Genomic DNA, 17,940 nt, shown 5'->3' on the forward strand with positions numbered 1-17,940 from the left:
CTGCTGGCACCCTGTCATGGGTGGGGCCTGATGGTCTCCTCCCACAGCTTTGCACCCTCCCTTATGCAGGGTGACTGGTTTTGTAGTTTTTTGCTGGCACCCTGTCATGGGTGGGGCCTGATGGTCTCCTCCCACAGCTTTGCACTCTCCCCTTATGCAGGGTGACTGGTTTTGTAGTTTTCTGCTGGCACCCTGTCATGGGTGGGGCCTGATGGTCTCCTCCCACAGCTTTGCACCCTCCCTTATGCAAGGTGACTGGTTTTGTAGTTTTCTGCTGGCACCCTATTATGGGTGGGGCCTGATGATCTCCTCCCACAGCTTTGCACTCTCCCCTTATGCAGGGTGACTGGTTTTGTAGTTTTATGCTGGCACCCTGTCATGGGTGGAGCCTGATGGTCTCCTCCCACAGCTTTGCACTCTCCCCTTATGCAAGGTGACTGGTTTTGTAGTTTTCTGCTGGCACCCTATTATGGGTGGGGCCTGATGGTCTCCTCCCACAGCTCTGCTGTCTGCCCAGGCTATGTACAGCACAGCGATGATGTCACTGCTACTTATACAAGATAATATCCAGATTTGCAAAAGCATTCGGTGCACACAAAGTTACATTATATCCTTGGTGATTATTGAGGAATATAACTAATAAAAAAAAAATTGTGCCCGGAGTTCTGCTTTAGGAAAATAAATTGAAGACAGTGAATGTGCAAATTGTTAATTATAGTAAATGTTTAGTGTGTATCTGATGGGGGTGTGAGGAATGTGAAACTTCTAGAGATATAAAAGAATAAAAGAAGTGTGCATTTAGTGAATGTGTCCCCCAGGGACCACCCCTCCCCTTCCCCACCAATAAGGGAGGGAGAAAGCACAAGCAGGGCACAGGTGACACCTGTAACGCTAACAGCAGTTCCATATTGCTCGGCAATTGGTGTTGGCACTGAAGGTGTTAAACTGGGCAGATCCAAGGCCCATCTGTAAGCCATTAAACAGCATTGCAGAGGAGGTTCCTTTTACATGGCCGGTCCTGGCAGAGCGCACAGGGTGTAAAATTCAAGGTGTTGGAATTTCGCTTGGCGGCAGAATAAAGAGCCGTATGCCGTGCAGTGCAGGCCGTATCGGTTCCTTTATGGAATATAAATTATTGGCGCAGCCAATGTGGCTTCAATTATCCGGGCCCCTCTCCTCCCTCCGCTCTCCTTCCTTGTGCCTTCAGAATGGGAGTAGGATGGAGGAGGACGGTGCCGAGGGAAATGAGAGATTTGCAGAGTTAATATCCAGGCAGAAGCGGTCACCAGATGTTACTTCAAATCCTGTTTATCTTCTCTCGGCACCGCTGGATGAGTGACGGGGTTCATGGGCCTGACATCCAAAGACCTCCTTTTGTGGGCTGCTGATGGAAGGGTATTAGTCAGCGTCCTAACTGCTTGAGTGCCAACCCAACTTAGTACTTTTCCACCCCTTAGTGTGCGACCTTCTCTTCTAGAGGAGCTCAAAAACCTATTGGTGAACCGAATGGCAGAGTGAGGTGTGTTTAGGCTCTGCCCTATAGCAGTTTTACTGAGATATATATATTGTGACTGTGTTCACCATCACTGGGAGTGAGGGACAGATACTTGGGGGGACGCTGAGAAATTGGTTTGGATGGCTTCAGATGGTACCAGGGGCGTAACTACAGGGGTTGCAATTGCAACCGGGCCCAATGCTCCAGGGGGCCTGTGCAGCTCCCCTGTACACCTGGATAGGAGGGGGGTGGGGGGGTTAGGGGCAGCATGTAGAGAAATCACTGTCCTCCTTTTTCCTCCTGTAGCTGCAGCGTGCCCCCAATCAATGCAGAGTGCCACAGCGTGCCCCCAATCAATGCAGAGCGCCCCACAGCATACCCCCAGTCAATGCAGAGCACCACAGCATACCCCCAGTCAATGCAGAGCACCACAGCGTGCCCCCAATCAATGCAGAGCGCCACAGCGTGCCCCCCAATCAATGCAGAATGCCACAGCGTGCCCCCCAATCAATGCAGAGTGCCACAGCATGCCCCCATCAATGCAGAATGCCACAGCGTGCCCCCAATCAATGCAGAGTGCCACAGCATGCCCCCCAATCAATGCAGAGTGCCACAGCATGCCCCCATCAATGCAGAGTGCCACAGCATGACCCCATCAATGCAGAGTGCCACAGCGTGCCCCCAATCAATGCAGAGTGCAACAGCATGCCCCCCAATCAATGCAGAATGCCACAGCGTGCCCCCAATCAATACAGAGTGCCACAGCATGCCCCCAATCAATGCAGAGTGCCACAGCGTGCCCCCCAATCAATGCAGAGTGCCACAGCGTGCCCCCCAATCAATGCAGAGTGCCACAGCGTGCCCCCAATCAATGCAGAGTGCCAAAGCATGCCCCCCAATCAATGCAGAATGCCACAGCATGCCCCCCAATCAATGCAGAGTGCCACAGCGTGCCCCCCAATCAATGCAGAGTGCCACAGCGTGCCCCCCATTTAATGCAGAGTGCCACAGCATGCCCCCCAATCAATGCAGAATGCCACAGCGTGCCCCCCAAGCAATGCAGAATGCCACAGCGTGCCCCCCAATCAATGCAGAGTGCAACAGCATGCCCCCCAATCAATGCAGAATGCCACAGCGTGCCCCCAATCAATGCAGAGTGCCACAGCATGCCCCCAATCAATGCAGAGTGCCACAGCGTGTCCCCAATCAATGCAGAGTGCCACAGCGTGCCCCCCAATCAATGCAGAGTGCCACAGCGTGCCCCCCAATCAATGCAGAGTGCCAAAGCATGCCCCCCAATCAATGCAGAATGCCACAGCATGCCCCCCAATCAATGCAGAGTGCCACAGCGTGCCCCCAATCAATGCAGAGTGCCACAGCGTGCCCCCCAATCAATGCAGAGTGCCACAGCGTGCCCCCCAATCAATGCAGAGTGCCACAGCGTGCCCCCCAATCAATGCAGAATGCCACAGCGTGCCCCCCAATCAATGCAGAGTGCCACAACGTGCCCCCAATCAATGCAGAGTGCCACAGCGTGCCCCCCAATCAATGCAGAATGCCACAGCGTGCCCCCCAATCAATGCAGAGTGCCACAACTTGCCCCCAATCAATGCAGAGTGCCACAGCGTGCCCCCCAATCAATGCAGAGTGCCACAGCGTGCCCCCCAATCAATGCAGAGTGCCACAGCATGCCCCCCAATCAATGCAGAATGCCACAGCATGCCCCCCAATCAATGCAGAGCGCCACAGTGTGCCCCCAATCATTGCAGAGTGCCACAGCATGCCCCCATCAATGCAGAGACCAGCGTGTGTGCCCCCATCAATGCAGTGTGGGCTTTCCCCCCCCCCCCCCCGAGACCAATGCACTTACCTGGCGGCGGCTTCTCTTCAGTTCCGGCAGCGGCGGCGGCTTCTCCTCACTCTGTCCCCTGGCGCGTCTCCTGCAGTCCTCCCGCTCCCGCCTCCTCCTCGGCCAATGGCATGGGGTTTGCCTTGCAGCCAATCAGGTAGCGCGTATCGGACGCACTTCCTGATTGGCCAGGAGGAGGATCAGTGTGGCAATAGCGAATTTTAATTCGCTATTGTCACACAATGGGTGGGCTCGGGGCGCACTGCTCTGCGCCCCGAGCCCACCCTTGGCATCACCCTATTAGAGCCTAATCAGGTGATGTAAAAAAAAATCCCCTTAAGCTCCATGCCTCCGGCGCCCTGCATGCAGATTAGGGTGCCGAATGCATGGATGGAAGGGGCGGCGCCCCTGCGCCCCCAACACACCGGCCGCCACTGACCGCTTCTCTTCCAATCTCATGTGGCCCCGTGTCCTCTTACACTCCCCGAGACTGAATAGATCCTACCTATGCAGGGATTACTATTGAGGTACTGGTATATCACTATCATATCTCTGTCCGATGTCCTAGCAACCAGTCACTTACTGGTTTACTTGAAAGGGTAACTGAAGCAGCTCCTGCTCCCGCCCTCCATCCAGAATTGTGCTGCTTCCCGCTCTCCACTCTGCTGTGAAGATGAGAGAGGCGGAGGCTGGGAGGGAAGGACAAGCAAATCAGGGATGTGTTCACGATTGAAGGCTTGCCGACCCCTGCCGATTGAGACCCCAGTGGCATTGAGAGCAACAAATCTCACCCTGTGTGTAGATGAGGCCTTCTCTTCACCTGCGTTTATGGACGGTTGTATGGTTACCGCAACCTCGCCAGATGTCAGTTTTTTTTTTCTTCTCTGTAATCATAACAATTTTTTTAGGTAATTACTGTAGATATTTACTACACTATAAGGGCTCTCTCCTGTTTTTCTCTGGTGGATACCTCAAGCCTCTCTATGGGTCTCCAATCCTACTTTTTCATACTTACCCCTCAGACCCTTGAGGTCCATCACCACCTGAATCCATGCTTCTATGAAATGGCACTCCGGACAAATTTTGTTGGAAGGGCAAGACCATGGCTTTATTGGACCTTAAACAATGTCTTTAATAAACAACTTCTTCATATACCCATCTTAGGTTAGTGCCAGGCACAGGTATGCTGTGAGCACCCAGTATTCGCTTAAACGGTTCCCGACCGCCCGCCACCGATTTAATGCAGCAGTGCGGCCCTCCTGCACGAAACGACATAGACATAGGGGGCAAGCATGCACCGCTGGCAGCGCGCTCCCTCCCCCACTCGGCAGCGGAGACTCCGATGCACGGGTCAGGCGGCTCCAATTGCCGCCTGACACCCGCGATCGCTCCCTGCTGAGAGAGAAGAACGGTCGGATGTTGTAAACACAGCTGACCGTTCCTCTCCCTGGAATGATCACAAAGTGCCTGTGACCCTTCTATGTAGGATCACAGGTCTCTATGATAATTTCACAAGCCACACCCCCCCACAGTTAGAATCACTCCCCTAGGTACACATTTAACCCCTTGATCACCCACAGTGTTAACCCCTTCCCTGCCAGTGTCATTATTACAGTGACCGTGCAAATTTTTAGCACTGTTTACTGTAGTAAGGTCACTGGTCCCCCCAAAAGTGTCAAAAATGTCAGTTAGGGGTCCGATCTCTCCGCCGCAATGTCGCAGTCCCGCTAAAAATTGCACAACGCTGCCATTACTAGTTAAAAAATAAAAACAATAAAAATGACATAAATCTTTGCCGTAGTTTGTAGACGCAATACGTTTTTGCGCAAACCAATTAAAATACGGTTATTGCGATTTTTTTTTTTTACCAAAAATATGTAGCAGAAAACAAATTGGCCTAAAATGTTAAAAAAGTTTGATTTTTTAATTCTTTTTTTTTTTTTGGGAATGTTATATAGCAAAATGTGAAAAATGTTTTTTTTTTTTTCAGAATTGTCGCTCTTTTTTTGTTTATAGCGCAAAAAAAAAAAAAAATCACACAGGTGATCAAATACCACAAAAAGAAAGCTCTATTTGTGGGGAAAAAAGGAGATCAATTTTATCTGGGTACAGCGCCGCACGACCGCGCAATTGTCTGTTAAAGTAACGCAGTGCCGAATCGCAAAATAGGGCCTGGTCATTATGGGGGCAAATCCTTCCGGTCTTAAAGTGGTTAATCGCAGTGTCTCCAAATGATAGGGATCTAGTGTATCTACGAAGATTGGTGATACTATCAATCCAATCTTCTGTGGAATAGGACATCAATTTTATTTGGGTACAGCGCCGCACGACCGCGCAATTGTCTGTTAAAGTAACGCAGTGCCGAATCGCAAAATATGGCCTGGTCATTAAGGTGGCATAACCGGTCCAGAAGTGGTTAATATTAGAACATTGTCAAAGTAATGTCTTCACCATACATTCCAGACAGGCATCCAACAAATCCATAAACTGCCAATAAATTTGAAATTGAGAAGACTGTGTGGGGGGGTGAATACAAATGCAGCCACACTTTTCAGAGATTTATTTGTATCATTTATCAATTTCCTTCCACTTCACAATTATGGTCACTTTGTGTCGGTCTATCACATAAAATCCCAATAAAATACATTTACGTTTTTGGTTGTAACATGAGAAAATGTGGGAAATGTTAAGGGGTGTGAATACTTTTTCAAAGCACTGTATATGGTGGTCCAGAATGTGTCACCGCTGTCTGCACGCCTGGTCTCAGCTGATGTAATAATGAGAGAAGACTTTTCTGATGAAAGATCTAAGCAGAGCTTGAGAATAGAAGGACCGCATGTCAGTCATATGCCCACATAAGCCGCATTTACTTCATTGCCTTCGTGAGCACAGGAGGACTTTGTGGCTTCTTAGTGTTATGCACTCGATACAAAACCAGTAAATGGAATGATTTTCTTATTTCTTATCATCTCATAGCAATCCTACATAAGAAAGATCTGTGACTGAGTCCCCAATAAAGCAATTTTTCTTAAATATTTGTTGGATTTCTTGCAGGTTTCATGCACATATTCTGAACCGTTAAAAAAAAGTTTAGTTTGAAGATTCTCCTGGTTTTCAGATCAATTTTTTTGTCACTAGATAATATAACAATCAGGGGACAGCTACAGTATCTCACAAAAGTAAGTACACCCCTCGCATTTTTGTAAATATCTTATTCTTTTCATATCTTTTTTCATATCTTTTCATGTGACAACACTGAAGAAACGACACTTTGCTACAATGTAAAGTAGTGAGTGTACAGCTTGTATAACAGTGTAAATTTGCTGTCCCCTCAAAATAACTCAACACACAGCCATTAATGTCTAAACCGCTGGCAACAAAAGTGAGTACATCCCTAAGTGAAAATGTCAAAATTGGGCCCAAAGTGGCAATATTTTGTGTGGCCACCATTATTTTCCAGCACTGCCTTAACTCTCTTGGGCATGGAGTTCACCAGAGCTTCACAGGTTGCCACTGGAGTCCTCTTCCACTCCTCCATGACAACATCACAGAGCTGGTGGATGTTAGAGACCTTGCACTCCTCCACCTTCCGTTTGAGGATGCCCCACAGATGCTCAATAGGGTTTAGGTCTGAAGACATGCTTGGCCAGTCCATCACCTTTACCCTCAGCTTCTTTAGCAAGGCAGTGGTCGTCTTGGAGGTGTTTGGGGTCGTTATGTTGGAATACTGCCCTGCGGCCCAATCTCTGAAGGGAGGGGATCATGCTCTGCTTCAGTATGTCACAGTACATGTTGGCATTCATGGTTCCCTCAATGAACTGTAGCTCCCCAGTACCGGCAGCACTCATGCAGCCCCAGACCATGACACTCCCACCACCATGCCTGACTGTAGGCAAGACACACTTGTCTTTGTACTCCTCACCTGGTTGAACCAAATAAGTTTATCTTGGTCTCATCAGAGCACAGGAGACGGTTCCAGTAATCCATGTCCTTAGTCTGCTTGTCTTCAGAAAACTGTTTTTGGGCTTTCTTGTGCATCATCTTTAGAAGAGGCTTCCTTCTGGGATGACAGCCATGCAGACCAATTTGATGCAGTGTGCGGCGTATGGTCTGAGCACTGACAGGCTGACCCCCCACCCCTTCAACCTCTGCAGCAATGCTGGCAGCACTCATACGTCTATTTCCCAAAGACAACCTCTGGATATGACGCTGAGCACATGCACTCAACTTCTGTGGTCGACCACAGCGAGGCCTGTTCTGAGGGGATATGTAATGTAGAAAAGAAAGCGGCACTTCCAGTCCCAGGAAACTAGAAACTTGAATTTATTTGTTTAAATCAAAGGTCCAACATCGAAGATGTACACAAGACAAACTTAATCAGCAGACGCATTTCGCACCATGTGCTTATTCATTGCTGATCTGTTCTGAGGGGAACCTGTCCTGTTAAACCACTGTATGGTCTTGGCCACCGTGCTGCAGCTCAGTTTCAGTGTCTTGGCAATCCTCTTATAGCCTAGGCCATCTTTATGTAGAGCAACAATTCTTTTTTTCAGATCCTCAGAGAGTTCTTTGCCATGAGGTGCCATGTTGAACTTCCAGTGACCAGTATGAGAGAGTGAGAGCGATAACACCAAATTTACCACACCTGCTCCCCATTCACACCTGAGACCTTGTAACACTAACGAGTCACATGACACCGGGGAGGGAAAATGGCTTATTGGCCCCAATTTGGACATTGTCACTTAGGGGTGTACTCGCTTTTGTTGTCAGCAGTTTAGACATTAATGGCTGTGTGTTGAGTTATTTTGAGGGGACAGGAAATTTACACTGTTATACAAGCTGTACACTCACTACTTTACATTGTAGCAAAGTGTCATTTCTTCAGTGTTGTCACATGAAAAGATAGAATAAAATATTTACAAAAATGAGAGGGGTGTACTTACTTTTGTGAGATACTGTATGCACATGTGTATGAGAAGGAGCCTTACTGCTGTGGCACGATTGTTCTGATGGAGAAATTATGTTCCTGACTTGTTTTTAGGCTTTTCATGTAAAAACAAAGGTTGATCCTTCAATATTTGTGACCTTCTTCTTGCAGGTGGCCTCGCACCCTGGCGGGAATTACTGCCTATCAGCCCTGCCTGCAGTTTCCTTTCACCACCATCTCCCATAACGGCATTGGACAGAAGGCTTCCCGTCGCTGTGACCGATCGGGGCACTGGGAGGAAGGCGATTACTCCAACTGCCTGTATACCAATGACCTCACCAGGATTCTCTACACCTTCGTACTGGTCAGTAATACATCAGCCAATTATCACTCGTAGACTGATTTCTGTCCTTTACTCTGATTACTGCCCTGTGAAGAGGATTCGAGGTGTGCCGTTCGTTTCGTTCCGAATTGAAATTCTGAAAAAAAAAATTGTTATTCAGAAATTTGGATGTATCCGAATTTCCGATTTAAAATAGTAGCAAATTTAAAAAAATCCGAAATAACTAATCCAAATTGTGCATGAAATTCAAATAGTTTTCGGATCTAATTCTAATAATTTTTTAATATTCGAATCATTTTTAAATCAAATTACAAAATACTAAATAAAAGAATAAAAAAAAAAAGAACAGAAAATTAAAGTAATAGAATAGAAAATAAAAAAATTGAGTAAAACAGAACAAAATAGAATAAAAAATAAACAAACAGAATAAAATAGAATACAAAATAAAGGAATAGAATATAATAGAATAAAAATAGAATAGAATATAACCTTCTTCAAAAATTTGCATTTCGAATAGAATAAATTCAAATTTAAATGAATCCGAAATAACGAAACCAAATTGTGGATGAAATTCAAATAGTTTTCGGATCTAATTCTAATAATTTTTTTAATATTCTAATCATTTTTGAATCAAATTACAAAATACTAAATAAAAAAAGAAAAAAAAAGAACAGAAAATTAAAGTAATAGAATAGAAAATAAAAAAATAGAGTAAAACAGAACAAAATAGAATAAAAAATAAACAAACAGAATAAAATAGAATACAAAATAAAGGAATAGAATATAATAGAATAAAAATAGAATAGAATATAACCTTCTTCAAAAATTTGCATTTCGAATAGAATAAATTCAAATTTAAATGAATCCGAAATAACGAAACCAAATTGTGGATGAAATTCAAATAGTTTTCAAATCTAATTCTAATGGTTTTTGAATGGAATTCGAATTCTAATAAATTTCAAATCAAATTTGAATTTCGGAAGATTATAAAATAGAATTACAAAAATAAAGGAATAGAATAGAAAATAATAAAATACAATAGAAAAGAATAGAAAAGTGTAAAACAGAGCAAAATACAAAATAAAAGAATAGAAAAAAATAGAATGGAAAATTAAAGTTATAGAACAGAAAAAAAAAAAAAAGTAGAACAGAATAAAATAGAATAAAAAATAAAGGAATAGAATAGAACAAAAATAGAATAGAATATAACCTTCCAAAATTTGAATTTTTATTAGAATAAATTCAAATTTAAATGAATCCAAAATAACTAAACCAAATTGTGGATGAAATTCAAATAGTTTTTGAACCTAATTCTAATAATTTATAAATTGAATTCGAATTCGAATAATTTTCAAATCAAATTCGAATTTCTGGTCGAATTCCTTTTTGGTGATATTTGATCACCACTGCAGTGTTTATTTTTTGCACTATAAACAAAAAAAAGAGCGACAATTCTGAAAAAATAAAAAACAAACAATATTTTTTACTTTTTGTTATACAACATCCAATAAAAAAAAAATGTAAAAATCAAATTTTTTCATCAATTTAGGTCAATATGTATATTTTTTTTTATTATGAACCCTTTCACTCCCTGTTACAGTGTCAGTACCTGTATATATGTATGTTGCCACATATTTTGCCACATATTTAAAAAAAAAAAATCTCAATAAGTGTATTTTAATTGGTTTGCGCAAAAGTTATCACATCTACAAACTAGGGGAAAGATTTAGGTCATTTTTATTTATTTATTTATTTTTTTTACTACTAATGGCGGCGATCACCGATATTTAGCGGGACTGAGACATTGCGACGGACGGATCGGACACCTAACTGACACTTTTGAAACTTTTGGGGGTACCAGTGACATTACTACAGTAATCAGTGCTAAAAATATGCACTGTCACTGGGGTTAACATCAGGGGCTAGCACAGGGTTAAATGGGGTTAAATGTGTGCCTAGGGAGTGCTTTCTAACTCTGTGGGGGATGTACTTAATAGATGAACATAGAGATCCGTGTTCCTGAATAGCAGGAACACAAGATCCCTGTGTTCATCTGTGACAGAACGGTGGTCTGCTGTGTTTACAATGGCAGGCCGCCGTTCTGTCTCTGAGGGGAGCGATCGCGGGTGCCCGGCAGACATCGCGTCTGCCGGACCCACTGACTGGCTCCCCCCTCTTGCTATTACACAGGTACGTTGTTTCGCGTAATAGAGCCCACCTGCTGCAGTATAAGTGAGGCAGCTGGTTGACAAGTCCCCCCCCCTCCCCCCCCCCCCCGCAGCAGTACATATGCACTAGTCCTGAACTTCCCAGCTGCTCCATTCAGTTTCCGAGAAGGAGGAAAGGAAGACCTTGGATGTAACGAGTGGTTATTGGAGTTACTGCCTTTCTATCATCTGGAACCAGTCCGCCCATTTTCCTCTGACCTCAACAAGACATTTCCCTCCACACAACTGCCACTCACTGGAAATTTTCTCTTTTCCCCACCATTCTCTGTAAACCCGAGAGATGGTTGTGTTTGAAAATCCCAGAATACTCAAACCAGCCCTTCTGCCACCAACAACCATGCCACATTCAAAGTCACTTAAAGCCGAGTTCCGCCTCCCCCCCCCCTCCAAAAATTAAAAATCAGCAGCTACACATACTGTGTAGCTGCTGACTTTTAATATCAGGACACTTACCTGTCCTGGAGTCCAGCAATGTCGGCACCACTGTTTCTGTCGGCTGTCGGGTGCTGCCGCCACCATTGCCGGTAAGGGAACCCGGCAGGAAGCCTTGCAGCTTCACGGGCGGGTCCCTACTGCGCAAAGAACGCTGCGCTCTCTTACTTGACTAGAAGCATAGGGAGGAGGAGGGGGGGCAAACTTCTGACATACCGCACTGTGGTGAGGTCCAACGGAAGTGGGGACAGGGTACTGGTCAAAAACAGGTACCCGCTCCCCCCCCCCCCCCAAATGGTGCCAAATGTGGCATCGGAGAGGGGGAGGACAAAGATAAGCAGAAGTTCCTCTTTTGAGTGGAACTCCATATCAAATCTTCTTTCTTCCCCATTTTGATGCTCGGTCTGAACTTCGGCAAGTCGTCTTTACCAGGTCTAGATACCTAAATGCATTGAGTTGGTGCCATGTGATTGGCTGATTAGCAGTTTGTGTTACAAAGCAATTGAACAGGTGTACCTACTAAAGTGGCTGGTGAGTGTTATATTATTTTCTTTATTGATAATGAAATTCCTTTTAGGTGGACCTTCGCCCAGTATGGGGAAAGCTCAGGTTTGTTTGAGGCCTTTCTAAGTTGGATCTCAGACCTCCAAGGTGAGGCCAACCCGGGAAATCGCTGTTCCCAATATTTGCATTGGATGAGTTTTGTACGGTAATTACACAGGAGGGGAGAAAGCAAAAGAAACGGGACTATTGCGGTCCAAGGAAATCCCCATCAAAGTTACCTTTTAATTAAAATATAGAACATTTTATTGAAATTAGTTTTAAAATATACCGTATAAGAACGGCACAAGGCAACAATTGTCACAGAATTATCAAAATAGAATTGTTTGAAAGAAGATATACAAACGCGTAGATAAACAACCATGCATTTAAGTCATAATTGCAGAGAAGACGTTGCTCCAAATCCTCCCAACATGTTTCGCCTGAAACGGCTTCTTCAGGGGACTTCGAAGTAAGCACCAATCGTCCAATGACTAGCAAATAAAAAATACAAACATTAAAAGTAATAACATACTTCAGAAAAAATCCTTTATAGTAGCAATATTATAACAAGATAATAATTTATTGGCTTCCGGTGTGTTCAACCCCATGTGCAAGACTCACCCTAATGCTGTTGAATGAAGGATGCCAAAAATGCGTCTGTAACACACCTCCTCAATGCACCAAAGGCCCAAAAGGAGGTGTGTTATGGACGCATTTTTGGCGTCCTTCATTTAAAAGCATTAGGGTGAGTCTTACACATGAGGTTGAACACATCGGAAGCCAATAAATTATTATCCTGTTATAATATTGTTACTATGATGGGTTTTTCTGAAGCATGTTATTACTTTTAATGTTGGTATTTTTTATTTGCTAGTCTTTGGACAATTGGTGCTTACTTCGAAGTCCCCTGAAGAAGCCGTTTCAGGCGAAACATGTTGGGATGTTTAGGATGTCTTAGCCTCCGTCCGTAGGTGGCGGCGGAGGTGTCCTGGTCTGGCGTGGCGTGCGGGCTTACAGAGCCCACGGAGCTACCCCGTCTTGGGGACATTCTATTCCTCTTCTTTCTGGATAGCCCCGTTTGTTTCTTTTCCCCGAGATCCTTGATCTTGATCTCCTCTGGAATAAGGGGCGGGGCTCGACACCCCATCTATTGGGACAAACCCTTTTGCCCTTTTTGGGGGCTGGAGGTGCCCAGTCCGTGCTTCCCCTAGGCATTAGTGCGGAATTGTGCGGCGGGCTATATGTGGAACCCCTGGTCACCAACAATCATCCCCAATTTCTCTGTTCATGTGTCCACCTGGGATTGGCTATGGTCTTTGAAAAAGCCCATCCAAGGACGAAACGCGTCAGACCTATCCCAGGGCACATGTGAGACTTATCGGGACTATTGTACTAAATGTACCATGGAAAATGTTTTTCTCTTTTAAATGTTTGTTTATTTTATACTGATGAATTGTAAACTCAATAAATGATGCTTTTTCTATATGTGAAGTAATTGTGTCATGCTCACCCATCAGGAGTCTTCCTCAACACATCCACTATTTTATTCCTAGGTACCAGTATCCTTTACCCTCTTAGGTAAAGGATCAGAGTCCTGGGTTCTTTTATCTGTCTATTAGGATTGGAGGCCTCCTGTATGCTTAAATCACACCCATTAAGATTATTTTTCTTTGTTACTATGGTGCTTACTTCGAAGTCCCCTGAAGAAGCCGTTTCAGGCGAAACATGTTGGGAGGATTCGGAGCACCGTCCTGTCTACAGTTATGACTTAAATGCATGGTTGTTTATCTACATGTTTGTATATCTTCTTTCAAACAATTCTATTTTGATAATTCTGTGACAAGTGTTGCCTTGTGCCGTTCTTATATGGTATATTTTAAGACTAATATCAATAAAATGTTCTATATTTTAATTAAAGGCAACTTTGATGTGGATTTCCTTGCACCACAATAATCCAGTTTCTTTTGCTTTCTCCCTTCCTATGTAACTAATTATTCAGGGATGAGGTGCTTATTGTAACAAAGCCACTATCCACCCGCATAATATCCTTTGGTACAGTAATGTTTATCCTTGATGTGATGTATACATTGTATATTGATAAAGGAGGTATAATGTACAATGGCTGTGTCTTTTAGATGCCCGTTAATGCGTCCAATGTGTTGACCTTGGCTCAGCAACTACGAATGTACACCGCAGAGGCAGCCAGCTTCTCAGATATGATGGATGTCATCTATGTGGCTAAAATGATGGAGAAGTTCGTGGATTTAGTTGATCAAGTCAAAGATGTAAGAATAACTGATCACAATCTATAAGTTGGTAAATGACTGTGAACATTTTCCTGTGCAGTTGACCATTTTTTTTTTTTAAAGTGTGTTGCTGAACCGGTCCAACAAGTTAATTAGCAACGATTAGGGGAATCCTAGCTTCTAAAAACGCATGGTACCTCAAATGTACTATTCCATATACATATCAAAAGTATATGGACGCCTGCGTTTAAATGCGTGAACTTTAATGACATCCCAGTCTTACTCCATAGGGTTCAATATTGAGTTGGCCCACCCATTGCAGCTATAACAGCTTCAACTCTTCTTCTCAAGGTTAAGGAGTGAGTCTATGGGAATGTTTGACCATTTTTCCAGAAGCCCATTTGTGAGGTCAAGCACTGATGCTGGACGAGAAGGCCTCTTCTCAGAAAAAACAAACCCTTCCCTAACCCTCCCCCTAAATCATCGCTCCTAGCAATTCTCACCCCCTGCCGCCCCTCCAAATTGCCCCTACCAACACAAATTGCCTCCCTCTCAATCTCTTCGCAGCACCACCTCACCCGAAACCACAGTGCCCAGGGTAACAGTCCCTTCTGTCCACCCCTTGTCCCGTCCCTGGGTGCCATTCACAGAACATCTTGTAGTTTAATCAGTGAATACAAATTATTCACTGATTGGACAGGATGGAGATTGTGATATCACTGCTTGCTTCTCCATCTCGTCCAATCAGAGAATGCCTTTTATCCATTGAGAAAAGTACAAGGTGTTCACTGTGCACCCAAGCTCCAAATGTCAATGTAATCTTTAAAGGAGCTGAATTCTCAGGTTGCCATTATTCCAGCTCTCAGAAATAGTTATTTTGTATATTTTTATATATATATATATATATATATATATATATATATATTTTTTTTTTTTTATATATATTATTTTGTGCTCCTCCGGTGACAGATCAGAGCCCAAGGTTGTGAATGAATAAAATGAGGATATTGTTTCTCTTTCAGCTGGCTGACGTGATGTTGGAGATGGCCAGTAACATGATGCTGGTGGACGACCATATCTTATGGATGGCCCAGGTGGAGGATAAAGCCTGCAGCCGCATGGTCCAAACCTTGGAGAAGATTGCCAACCTGACTGTCAGCAGCAACTCTCAGGACCTCTCTGTGGTAGGAACTCCGAGTCCTTACTTATTATTTTCTGTGTCTAGTTTGTTTCATGATACCTAATCAATGGATTACGAGTGAATTGGGATCAGAACACGGGAAGGGGAGTGTATTGCAGATACCAAAACAATAGGAAGTAGATCCAAACAGACATGTTCAACAAAAAAAAACATTTTTTTTTTTAGTTAAATTAGTGTAGTTGTTTTTTTTTTTGTTTTTGAATTGGATTAGAATTTTCTGAATTCCACCGATTTGAAATCGATTTGACCAAATTTGGGAAATTCAAATTTAAAATTAGTTTTTAGAACGAGTTTAGTTGTTTTTTCGTTTTTGAATTGGATTAGAATTTTCTGAATTCCATCGATTTGAAATCGATTTGACCAAATTCGGAAAATTCAAATTTAAAATTAGTTTTTAGAATTCATTTAGTTGTTTTTTTTTTTGTTTTTAAATTGGATTAGAATTTTCCGAATTCCATCGAAATCAAATTTAAAATTAGTTTTTAGAATTAGTTTAGTTGTTTTTTTTTTCGTTTTTAAATTGGATTAGAACTTTCCGAATTCCACTGAATTTAAATCAATTTGACCAAATTCGGGAAACTCAAATTTAAAATTCGTTTTTAGAATTAGTTTAGTTGTTTTTTTTTTCGTTTTTAAATTGGATTAGAATTTTCCGAATTCCACCGAAATCAAATTTAAAATTAGTTTTTAGAATTAGTTTAGTTGTTTTTTTGTTTGTTTTTGAATTGGATTAGAACTTTCCAAATTCCACCGAATTGAAATCAATTTGACCAAATTTGGGAAATTCAAAATTGAGTTTTTTCACATCTAAAAATTGCAATATGTTTACATTTCATATTTGATCCAAATTTGAAGCAAATTCGTTTACTATTGTGATTTGGAAAAAAAATGCTTTCTGGAGTGGGACAACATCCTAATTAGACCAAAGAAAAAATGATCTCACATGGATAACTCCTGTGGGCATAGGTGGTTTTTTAACCAGTTGCCAACCACCCACCGCATATATACAGGTAGTGGTACGGCGGTTCCAGGGCGCACTCCTGAGAGCACGCAGGCGCCGCCTGAGGCACGCGTCTGCCCCCAGTAGGAGAGGGGAAGCCGATCCACCGGGCTGGCGGCCACGATTGCCACTGGGCACCCGCAATCACTCCGCGTGGAGAGAACGGCGGTCTACTGTTGTAAACACGACAGACCGTTATTCTCTCAGCACAGAGCACCTGTGTTCCTCCTATTTAGGATCACAGGTCTCTGTGTTCATTTCACAAGCCCACCCCCCCCCCACAGTTAGAAAGCACCCCCTAGGCATACACTTAAAGCGGTTGTATCCCCAAAAAAAAAAACCCTGCAGGACAATGGCATAATGTGCTAGTATGCATCGTGTACTAGCACATTATGAAATACCTTAAAACGAAGCCCCGACACGGTCACCCAGACACCGCTGAGGCAGCTGACTTGTTCCCTTGGCGTCTCTTCCGGGTTCAGCGGCCGCTGTGAGTGCCCGGTGTCGCAATGACGTCACTCCCGCACATGCGCGTGGGAGTTCACTTTCCGCTTTTCAACTTTTACCTACAGTAAAAGTGTCAAAAATGTAATTTAGCGGTCCAATCTGTTTGCCGCAAGATCGCAGTCCCGCTAAAAATCGCTGATCGCCGCCATTACTATAAAAAAAAAAAATGACATAAATCTTTCCCCTAGTTTGTAGACGATAACTTTTGCACAAACCAATCTATATACGCTTATTGGGATTTTTTTTACCAAATATATGTAGCAGAATACAAATTGGCCTAAAATGATGAAAAAAATTAGATTTTTACATTTTTTTTATTGGCAATGTTATATGGCAGAAAGTGCAAAATATTGTTTTTTTTTTTTCAAAATTGTCGCTCTTTTTTTGTTTATAGCGCAAAAAATAAAAACCCCACAGGTGATCAAATACCACCAAAAGAAAACTCTATTTGTAAGAGAAAAAAAGGACATCAATTTTATTTAGGTACAGCGTCACACGACCGCGCAATTGTCCGTTAAATTGAGGCAGTGCAGAATCACAAAATATGGCCTGGTCATTAAGGGGGGGGGGGGGCAAAACCTGTGCAACCAGTCTAGCACAGGGCGGGCGAGGAGGTACAAACGCTGCTGCGGCAGCCATTAATTTTCGGCATATATGACCCGTTTTTGGCCAAAATGGGATAGGCCCATTTTCGGCCGAAAAATTTTGGTTGCTGAAATTTTGGTGCACCACTAATATGAATGCAAAAAAAACAACACGTAACCCAATTTTGTTGTAAAACATGAAAGATGATGTTAGGCCAAATAAATAGATACCAAACATGTCACGCTTTAAAATTGTGCACGCTCGTGCACTGGCGACACATTAGGTACATTTTACTATCCATGAAAGCCTTTAAAAAGATATCACAAAAAGAGGTCCAGTGACAGAATTACTGCCCATGATCAGACATTCGCAGTGATACCTCACATGTGTGTTTGCGTGCGTGCATGCGTGCGTGCGGGACCAACGCGTGTGTTCGCCTCTGCGCTTGAGCATGGAGGGGCTGGGCCATTTTTCATTTTTTTTTTGCTTTTTTTAAAGTGTCGATTTAAAAAAAAAAATTGAATCAGTTTAATTGCTGTCACAAGGAATGTAAACATCCTTTGTGACAACAATAGGCATGTGAC

General features: G+C 43.4%; 1 protein-coding gene across 1 annotated transcript in view; it reads left to right on the top strand.

Moving 5' to 3' along the window:
* Window positions 1-17,940, top strand: part of ADGRA2 (adhesion G protein-coupled receptor A2) — a 342,184-nt gene that overhangs the window by 300,071 nt on the left and 24,173 nt on the right. The window contains exons 9-11 of the mRNA XM_082255622.1: window positions 8,443-8,635; window positions 13,953-14,102; window positions 15,086-15,247. Coding sequence (XP_082111748.1) covers window positions 8,443-8,635; window positions 13,953-14,102; window positions 15,086-15,247 — 505 coding nt within the window. The remainder of the gene's footprint in view (window positions 1-8,442; window positions 8,636-13,952; window positions 14,103-15,085; window positions 15,248-17,940) is intronic.

This window comes from Pelophylax lessonae, assembly GCF_965119305.1.
Source record: "Pelophylax lessonae genome assembly, chromosome: 4".
NCBI lineage: Eukaryota > Metazoa > Chordata > Amphibia > Anura > Ranidae > Pelophylax > Pelophylax lessonae.